Raw genomic sequence first — 10,457 nt, 5'->3', positions numbered from 1 at the left:
GACAGATAGATAGAAAAATAGATAGATTTTTTTATGGCTTAGTATGTTGTTTGAACCCAAGCCATTTGGTTAATTTATGGTTCAGTGCCTACAAAGAAAGTGAGTTGATTCAGAAATTTTCTTGTGCAAAAAATCTTCCTTGTGCAAAACTATGGCACAGTGAGGAAAAGATTCTCTAAAAATTTAACCAACAAGGAAGTCTTCTTGAATCAAAAATAATATCACATATTTCATGAAAGACAGAGATAAGGTTATAGCTCTTCTCAGAGCAGTTCCTGCAAACTGAGTCCAGGCAGGCAAGAATACCTCCACCTACTACAGGAAGATAGAAAACTTGTAACAGCAGAAGCATAGTGTGGATTTCTGATGATATAACCAAATTTATTAAAAACAGAAATCAGAAACACTTGGGAATTGCTGGCACCTCTTCCTTCAATCTTTCAGGAAAACCCCCTCCACCATCTAGCTCAGCAGTCAGTGCCTGAAAAATGAAGACACTAGTAGGCAGCCCCTGAGTCCTTAATAAGCCAATTCTATGTAGAGATTGTCCTCCATATCATCAGAATAGTCCATACGGCAGTGTCTACAAAAAAGGGGAGCTGGCAAGATACAAGATTTGAGGAACAAGATTTTCTTAGGTCTTTATGGCTGTATCCCGAGACTTGTAGACCACTCCACGGCTCTTCAACTCCCGTACAATGCCTGCAACAAAGAAAAGCATCTATTAGTTAATGGACTGGGGTGGAGTACAGGTAGTCCTTGCTTACCAACCACTCGTTCAGTGACCATTTGAAGTTACGACGGCGCTGAAAAAGGAGACTTACAACCAGTCCTTGAAGTTGCAGCCATTGCAGGGTCCTCGTTCAGCAGAAAATAGGGCACAAATTTCTATTGCAACTGTTTGTTTTTTAGAAATGAGAAAAGATCTCCAAATCCCAGTCCTCCAGAGAAGGGTGATGTAGATTACCTTGCGGCAGACGGCCAGTCACTGACACAGCATACACGCCTGGCTTGAAATTACCTAAGAAAGATGAACAAATCTGAATTATGACTGCTGAGGGCTGCAGTGGGAAACAACATGGCTTTCAAGGAGGGTGTCTATGTCTATGTCTATGTCTATGTCTATGTATGTCTATGTCTATGTATGTCTATGTCTATGTCTATGTCATGGCTATCTTCATAGCCATGAGTCATCTTCGAGAATGCATTCACCTTTTACCCTGGTCTAACCTTCTGTAATCAGTTGTCACAAAGGTTTTTTTTTCTTTTTAAAACATTTGTTAATGTTGTTGTAAAATTTACATTAATACATTGTATTGTTTCAGTACAGTGATATTTGTATAGTATTGATTGAAGATTATTAGCACTCTAATGTTTAGATAACTTAGACCATTGAGGATAAAAAAAAGACGTAATATACCAATATTGATTACAAATTGAAATATCAATGTTAATGAGTAAAGATATTTGGCTATTTCATCCAGAATTGAATATAACATTTAAAAACTGCTGCAAAATGTTCAAAATATTTGCTGTACAGTAAAAGTTTAAAGCTGATTACTTAGTATTAAAGTCTCCACTATATCGTTACTAAATGTTTTCTGTGCATGTTGATAAAGGAATAAGGCAAAGCAAGTTTCACAATGACTGAAATACTGGAACATTAAAAAAAAAAAAGACTATTCAGTTACTAACTTCCCCCTTTTTGTGTATCTGCTAATTTACAATATTTACAAAAAATCTGGGTCCCTTAATGGCCAGACTACAAATGTTTATATTTGCCATGATACATGATGTATTGTATGCATGGGAACCATTTTGCTTAAATTTAGTTAAACTTCTGTTGTGATTATATGCTGTTAATTCTGCCACTGCTGTGTATTCCCCAAGTTTAAGTTCCCAATTAGATATTGTCAGAATTATATTTTTCTTCCAGTATTGGGCCAAATTTATTGTTGCTGCTGTGAGCATGTATCTCATTAAATTGTGATGGATCTTGTACAAAGTTAAATGTTAAATAAGGCCATTTAAAAAAGGTTAAAAATGAACAAGAGTGCTGAATCCCAGATGTAGTGTAAAAACATTTCAGGAATGTTCCAAGGGCAAATACAATTCCAAGAAACTGAAGATAATTACTACTAATTAAAGCTAGTATCTCAATCATCATGAGTTCTGCAGAACAAATACACATGCTAATCACAGTGTGAATACCATCCTTTTTAAAAATAATTTCATCACTATATATCCCAATGAACATTTAAGCTTCAAATGTGCAATTAACATTTTTAAAGCGGAAGAGAAAGATTGTATCACCTGTATGTATGAGCACAGGAAAGAAAATGAGCAGAGTCCTAGAACCTACACAGGATTCCAAATTTAACAGAGGGTTGAAAGAAAAGAAATGCCTCCCCCTCCATAACTTTAGTTGCAATTGGGATATTTTAATAAATGAAAAAGGGAAATAATCTTTGAAATGAGCTGTTTTGTTATCTGTGTTTAGTACTTCTACATAATCACCACCTGGTATACTTCTGCCAACAATAGACGAACTTCTTAAAGCATTCACGAAAGAACACACTTCATCTCTTCAACCCAACCATCCTTTTTACCTCTTCATTTGAGTCCAATAGATCCCCATGAAGGTATTCCTTCAATTTGGAGAAAATATGGAAATTGCACAGTGCAAAGTCTGGACTATATGGGAGACAGGGTAAGACAGTGAGATCCAGCTTCACAATTGTCCCTTGGGCAGTTCGTGAGGTGTGAGGCCTAGGACTGTCATGTTGCAGCAAAATATCCTTCCTTGCTTCTGAACTCTGCTTCATCATTGTTTCAAAGTTTTGAGCATTGCAATGTAGTGCTTTGAGTTGGATAGTAGTGCCAGGTTCAAAGAATTCAATTTGAATAACACCATCAGTGTCCCCCAAAAATGTAACCATGAATTTCCCTGCTATAGTTTTGAATTTTTTTTCCCCCACAGGTGAAGTATATTCCATGGACTGATGCTTCATTTCTGGGCCAGAATGATGTTTTGTCTGCTGTCATGATGCTGTGAAGAAATTCCTCACTTTCATTCTTATAGCATGAAATTGATAGCAAATTTCAACTCCTGAAGTTTTCATCTCTGGTATCAGCATGCGAGGAACCCATCTTGCAGAAAGCTTGTAATACTGAAGAACATTAACATGCCCTACATGTTCCTATGAAATACCAAGATAGACAGCAATTTTCCTTTGGGTGATCCACTGATTATCCTTAATCAGTTCATCAACCTTTCTCATGTAAAACTTGTCAACTGCTGTCACAGGTCATACACTTCATTTCTGATCATCAAACCAATTATTTCCAATTCACCATCTTTACATTTTTTGCCCCCACAATGTATAGTATTCATATCAACACAGTTATCACCATAAACCTACATTCAATAGTGAATTTCAATTGGAGGAACTCCTTTGGCAATCAAAATTTCAATCATAGTGCATTGCATGAAGCTCACTGGAGGCTTCCATTTCATGAACAACAGGAACACAATCTTTTCTCACAACAACTTCCCGTCAACTGAAGTAAAAGAACAGATACTAAAGAACACTTCTTCTAGCATGCCACTACTTCTAGCATGTCACTCTTACCATGTGTCTTGGTGACTTAAAACATTAGGGGCATTATTTTTGATTCAACCCTTATTGTCAAAAATTTGCTTCAGACCTTCCTCATGTTTTTTTTTTTTTGGAGACCAGACTAACGTGGCTCTTTTCTGTTCTGGAGGGCTTTCCATTACTCTTGCTTTTCCATTGTAATCAACATTTGCTTCTTGTTAATATTTTATAGGCTTCTTAAAAAGGTAATATTTGTGATTGGAGTAGAATAAGGGGTGGTATATAACTGTAATAAATAAATAAAATTAATACCACCTCAAAATCAATCACAAGTCATATTTCTTGGATTTTAGAAGCAATGGTTGGTTATCTTAGTTAGGAATTTTCCAACAGAAAGGCAGATCAAAACATAATTAAGTGTAAGGTGGATGAAAACTTACTGATTCGTTGCCACTTGGAAACCCAACTGTCCTCAGGACTCATCATTGCAATAATGCTGCAAGGAGACAAGAAAAATCAGAAATAATGGTATGCACAAAACTGAATTTCTGTATTTTAGGGACAGTTACCCTGATGTGTTTCAGGGACCCTTTGCCTTATTTGTCCCTACTGATGGCAAATCTACTACAGGTTTAGCTTGAGTATCTTCTTCACCAAGCTCTAACTGAAGTGATGTTGAAATCAAGAAGAGATGAATCAGTAGAAGGAAGAAACATTAAGTGCACAAGAACAGAAAGAAATAACAAAAAAAGTACCAAGTGAAAGGAAAAGGAAAGAAGCAAAAAAAGAAAAAAAGGGAAGAGGAGAAGAAAAAAAGAAAAGAAAAAGGAACTATGTATTGAAGACATAAATGGCAGCTAAATAGAATCTGGCACAGGCTTAGAAAACCTAAGAGAATTTTCTAGCCAAAACAGTAGAAATAAAATTTCAGTCTCTCTGGGAAATATTAAGCCAGTTCAAAATTTACAAAATGAAGATGGAGGATGGAGGATGAAAGATGGAATTTGAGGCACTGTAAGAATTAGAATGTATGACTGGAAGGGTGAATAGAGGTGGTAAGAGACTGGAAATAAGGAAACAGGGTGATCAGAAGCTCCTGGATGTTGGAGCAGGACCTCTGACCAGTTACTGATCCTAAGCTACTCCTTGGCTTACTGAGGAGCTAAGGGAATGAAGCGACTGAAAAAACTCCCAGAACAAAGTAGACACAACTGAGTACAGTGGTGCCTCGGGTCACGAACGCTTCTGTTCACAAACTTTTCGGTTCACGAACAGCTCCGGTCGCAAAATTTTGCCTCCGTTTGCGAACGCCGGATCGGGTTACGAACAGGATCCGTGGCCATTTTCCCTCCCGTGACACGTGGTCGCAGCTTCCTGTAGGGAGGGGGACTCTCCCTCCAAGCAATATCCGCCTCCCCACCAGCCTTCCTGTCCTCCACGCCAGAAGTCGCGTCGAGCAAGGTTAGCTTTCTCTCTCTTCATGCTGTACTTTGTGTCATATTTTTGCGGTTAAAAACAACAACAACATATGGTTCAGAACGGATTAACTGTAATTACATTGAACCTTATGGGGAAATTTGATTCGGGACGCGATCAAAAATTGGTTGGCGACCAAATTCGGAGGGGTCAGAACGGATTAACCGTATTTACATTGAACCTTATGGGAAAATTTGATTCGATTCATGACCAATTCGGTTCGCGACCAGAGTCATGGAACGAATTAAGTTCGTGAACCGAGGTACCACTGTACTGGTAAGAGTTCACAATTGAGTCTACATGGTGGCAACGAGACTAGTGAAGTGACAATTGTTCTCTGCACTTATTGTGTCTCCAAATTCCTGTCCAGGAGCCCTGTTAAAAATAACCTGGGAGCCTTTTAGGGAAAAATGGGTGCAACCAAACACCTGCAGGGATGCTGGATGAATGTGCCAGATGAATTTCCAGGTTTCATGGCAAACAGAGTCACCTGTATCTGCTGTGTATTGCAGTGAGCAAAGTAATGTCTTCTGCTGTAATCTGGGATACTTTGATCTTGTGGAGCCCAAAGTGATGGTTGGGTCTTCTGTAGTAGTCTGAACTCCACCACCTGTCTGATCCATGTCCTTTTGGAGTCTTCAGATGGCTAGGCAGGGCATGATAGCTGGCTCCACGAGAAAATCAATGCCTCTCTGAGAGAGCATGTAGTGACGCCTGCTTTAAAAGGGGGGGGGGTGCACCCTTTCTTGAATAGACCTTGCCTGCATCAGCTGTCTTTGACAACTTTCACCCAGTTTCCTACTTTCCCTTTCCAGTGAAGATTATTAGGAAAGAGTTGGTGAAGCAGCTACAAAGGATTCTGGACAAAACCAATTATTTGGAACTCCTCCTTTAGAATAGTTTACTCGAGGATATCCAGATCACCCCCTCTTTCCCACATTTTTGGAGAACTACAAAATATGGCTCTTCCAAAAGGTTTTTGGGGATGAGTAAAGTGGTAGTGCATTGGACTGTTTATACTTATCTTGACTGATGCTTGTTCTTACTCCAATTAATATGGTAAATGGTTTCAGAGTCTCCAGAAATTATTGCTTTGCAAAAAGAGCCATCTCTGATTTATTTTTTGAAGGTTTTATTCTTTTGTTATTTTACTGTATTTTTTTGATTTTATGCTGATTTTACTCCTGGTATGAATGTTTTAAGCTGTTTTTGTTTATTGTGTTAACTGCCAGAAGTTGTTTGATTGCAGCGGGATATAAATATAATGAAATAAATAAATGTAACATTTAAGTTAGTAATAACAAAGGTAATCCAACATATCTAATTATACTACGGGACCCCCAAATCAATAAACATTAATAGACATAACAAAAGCCATATTTACGGTACATAACAGAATGAGTTCAAAGCAATTACTATAGCAGAAAAGTTGCCCAAAACAAAAAGCAGACAGGGAACGGAATAAGTGATAAGGGGCACACACTATACTAGAATTAGAAACAAGCTTTCTTTGTTCAAATTGTTGTTTTGTACAATTCCCAAAGAAAGAAGCAAGTTATACAAATAACTATGTATAATCAAGGACAACTTGATAAACCATTGTTTGTTCCTAAAAAGGTAAGCAGGAAGTTTACATATGTAATCAGTTTGATAAAAGACCTTGGTTGTTGCGTATAATTTTTGTCTTCTCCTCTAAGAGAACACCCTGTAGCTACAGATCAATAAAACTTCAAAGAACTTGTCAGCTATTTGTTATATTCAGGGGAGGTTTTTTCTACAATACTCGCTTCCTGTTAGCAGTTATCCATATAAGATCATGCTGCTGAAATTTGGTGACAAACTGCCAGTGGTATCATTTTCTGAGTTTATTTTTCCAAGTAAGAAGGTGTCTTAAGCCTCTAGTTTAGGCTTTAATGCAGTCTTTATTTTTTAAAATGTCAAGGCCCTGAAATGAAAAAAGGAACAAAAATGTTTGCCTTTACCTTAATGCCATCAATGTGACACCCACGTGTGCCATAATAATAATACAGGTAGTCTTCATTTAGCGACCACAAATGGGACCAGCAACTCGATTAAGTGAAGTGGTCACTAAGTGAAACCACAACTATACTTATGATCTTACTTCAGCTTTCCCTTGCTTTACAGACCTGTGAAGGTCATAAATGCAAGGATTGGTCACAAAGTTACTTTTTCATCACCATTGTAACTGCAAACAGTTGCTGTATGAGGCAGTCCCTAAATGAATAATAATAATAATAATAATAATAATAATAATAATAATAATACCCTAAACATTGAAAGCAAAAAGATTATCTGTCCCATTGTTGACTCTGCAGAATTGTAAATTGATTCAGGGGTAATAATTTAAAGAAGGGCACACTTTTGCATCTGAGTTTGATTTCCAGAAACTGTTCCTAGTCAAAATGCTACTTGGGGAAGAGCAATTCTGCATTCCCTGTCTGCTGTATTTTAAAGTCAGAACCAAGTTAAAATTATACAATTGAGATTCAAGGAGTATTATGTTTGCAATATAGATAATCAGCAACAAGATGGATAACCTGCAGAAGCAATTTGTGTTACTGGCATATAATCTGAGATCATTCCTATAGTAACCTTCCATTGCTGGAGAATTCAACAATACCCTATTTAATACTGCATCCTAAAGATCAGAGGTGGGCATCTTTTTAGCAGCAAGGGCCTTAACGTTTATTTAAGGGGGCTGACAGGTATAAAGTGGGTGGGGGAGGTCAGTAAACAAACTTTTTTTAAAGATATAAGTTGCGTATTTTCCAGAAGGGAAAAAGATTATTATCTAACCAATTTATCAATCAATAATTATAACTAGCATGATTAAAAGAATGCTGGATTCCAGATACATATCTCACCCTTAAGGCTTGCTTGAAAACAACCCAGACAATTATGCAGGGAGCTGAAACAAGTACACTCACCCATCAAAAGAGGAACTGGTGCAATCATAAACCATCTCACGGTTCCCCTTCATTTGGAGATAGGAGTCACAGTTGTCACAACCATCAAACTCAAACTGGTCAATAGTCTGGTGAGGAAGAAAAAATTATAACAGAAAAATCAGAAGTACTGCTGCTAGAAGGCAAGCAAATTTAAGTGGAACATTGTGGAGCATCCCCTAAGGATCCAATATATCTTTTCTTACAGTTCTGACCTCAACAATGAGAAAAGCGTTTGCTGCAATTAATTGCAAGAATTTATTTCCACCACAAAAGAAGCTCACTTAGAATTCTTCATCTCTATATTAAAAACACACCCTCTTTTCCTTATATTTAACATTTCAAACTGCTTTTCTTTGCAACCCTCCTCTCAAGTTTATAAGGAAGTACGAATCAATATTACAATAACTTTGCCCCAGAGACTTTTTTCTTCATTAGTTACATTTGTTTCCTAACTTTCCTCTCAGATTGTAGTAAGCAACAACTTTTTCCCATTTTCATTTTGAATAACCATGGTTGCTGGGAGAGGCTAAAAATAATATGACTAGTCAATTAGTACAGCAAATAAGTTAAGCGAAAGTTTGGAGTCAAGGCTTGCGCTCATTGCAAAAATGCAAGCATTTAAGGCTTTTTAAAAATTACAGTAAAGGGGGAAAAGATTTACCAGTACAGGGGGCACATATTAAAGTGGCCTTTAAAATTAAACATGATATGAAGAAACTGAAGAACTTAAACATGAACAAAAAAACTTCTTCACATTTAATACTGGGACTTAAGCCATCCAGTAAAGTTTGAGATGGACAAGAGGAAATACACCTTATAAGGATTAAAACAGCTCATGGAGGTAGTGATGTATGGCAAGGTTCTTAACCATGGTGGAGCTATGAAACCTCAGAAACAGACTATGTCTGAATAGCAGTATTCTGAGTATCTCTACTGCTCTTTAATGCATGGTTTCTTAATTTTATTTATATGTATCATCCAAATAGTTAGCAGCACTTAGCCAACATTAGCTGAATTGGAAAAAGCTGACCTGGTTAACACTTGGCTGGGAGACCCCAGGAAACCCCAGCGCTATAGGCTACTTTAAAAAATTCCTATAAGAAGGCAATGGCGAACCATTTCTATACTGTTGCTAAGGAAAGTTCAACTTGAGGGAGTTTTTACCTTTATCTATTCAGATATATGTGGAACTGTGGAACTCAGGGTGCTCTTTTATCACTTCAGGTTATAAACCAAATTGTTACATGTATTATCCCAAATGACAAACAACAGTAACAATAGTTACACATACTTGCAGATATGAATAGCAACAAGAGTAAAACAATGATGAAACTACTAACTGTATTCAACAGTGTTCACAGTAAGCAAGCTGAAATTCTAGCCAAATAATTTTTAAGAAGTATTTGCTGAATGCGGGAAAGGTAGGAGAAAGAGAATCATGTCAACCTCTCTGAGAAGCAAGCTCTCAGGCAAGCTCTGAAGTGTGGGAAGGCTGCCAAATATGCCCCAGATATTGCTGGAACTATTTTGGACACATTATGCGAAGACCCAGCTCCCTAGAAAAGAGACTAATGCTGGGAGGGTGGAAGGCAAGAGAAGAAGAGGACGACCAGCAGCAGCATGGACGGACCCAGTTACAGTGGCGACGGATGCGACATTGAAAGACCAGGTTAGGGACAGATCGTCAGGTTAGGGAGATCTACCCATGTAGTTGCTAGAAGTCAAAAACGACTTGATGGCACAAAATCAGTCGATCGACTGCTGGAACTGGGAGAAGAGGAACAAGAGACCCCTGGTCTGTTTCAGGATGACTTTCACCGACTGGGTCACTCAAGTTCAGGGACAGCCACAATCGGATATTTCAAGAGACAACAAAACAGAAACAAACAAGGTGCCCGTCTTCGGCATAAAGAACGTCGTGGTCTCCCAGGATGCACACATGTCCCCGACACAACTCAGAAATATATTCGGCGCAGTATTATTCCAACTAGAATAAAAAGGAGAATTTCCGCTTCGCTAAACAGAAGCCACACCTTGACCAGCGAGCAAAGCAAGCAAGCCCTCAAGTGCCGCAGATCCTTAGGTACCGTCTCCAACGCCATGACCGCCACCAACCGGCAGTATACACCTGAAGGAAGAAGCAGACGACAAACGCGCGTCACTTCCCCTCGCTGTGTTGTAACACTTCCCTCTCCAAAAGGCTTCCTTTACCCTGTGCCGCTCTGGGAGTACTCTCGTTTCACTCCTGAGAGGCGCATGCGCACCTCTGTATGAGATGAACTAATGTCATTCGACAATGGCGCGTGGTTGCGTTAGCGCGGCTGCTTTGTGCGCATGCGCCCGAATGACGTGTGGCTCCGCCTCTAGAAACTGAGCGAGGGTTTTACATAGTCACGCGAAATTTCAGTGGGGG

General features: G+C 38.5%; 1 protein-coding gene across 1 annotated transcript; it reads right to left on the bottom strand.

Moving 5' to 3' along the window:
* Positions 1-356: 356 nt before the first annotated feature.
* SUPT4H1 (SPT4 homolog, DSIF elongation factor subunit) lies at positions 357-10,231 on the bottom strand. The gene is made up of 5 exons (XM_007429041.4): positions 10,078-10,231; positions 8,024-8,130; positions 4,040-4,095; positions 968-1,021; positions 357-702 (listed from the first exon to the last, which is right to left on the bottom strand). Exons 1-5 carry the CDS (start codon positions 10,144-10,146, stop codon positions 635-637), a joined length of 354 nt encoding a protein of 117 aa, XP_007429103.1. The 5' UTR covers positions 10,147-10,231; the 3' UTR covers positions 357-634.
* Between the last annotated feature and the right edge of the window lie 226 nt (positions 10,232-10,457).

The sequence above is a fragment of the Python bivittatus genome, unplaced genomic scaffold (genome assembly GCF_059951505.1).
Source record: "Python bivittatus isolate LINGU-HERP-01145 unplaced genomic scaffold, Pbiv_v1 ctg000690_np1212, whole genome shotgun sequence".
Classification (NCBI taxonomy): Eukaryota; Metazoa; Chordata; class Lepidosauria; order Squamata; family Pythonidae; genus Python; species Python bivittatus.
The sequence above is the reverse complement of the archived record's forward strand: the minus strand, read 5'-3'. Positions and strand labels throughout refer to the sequence as shown.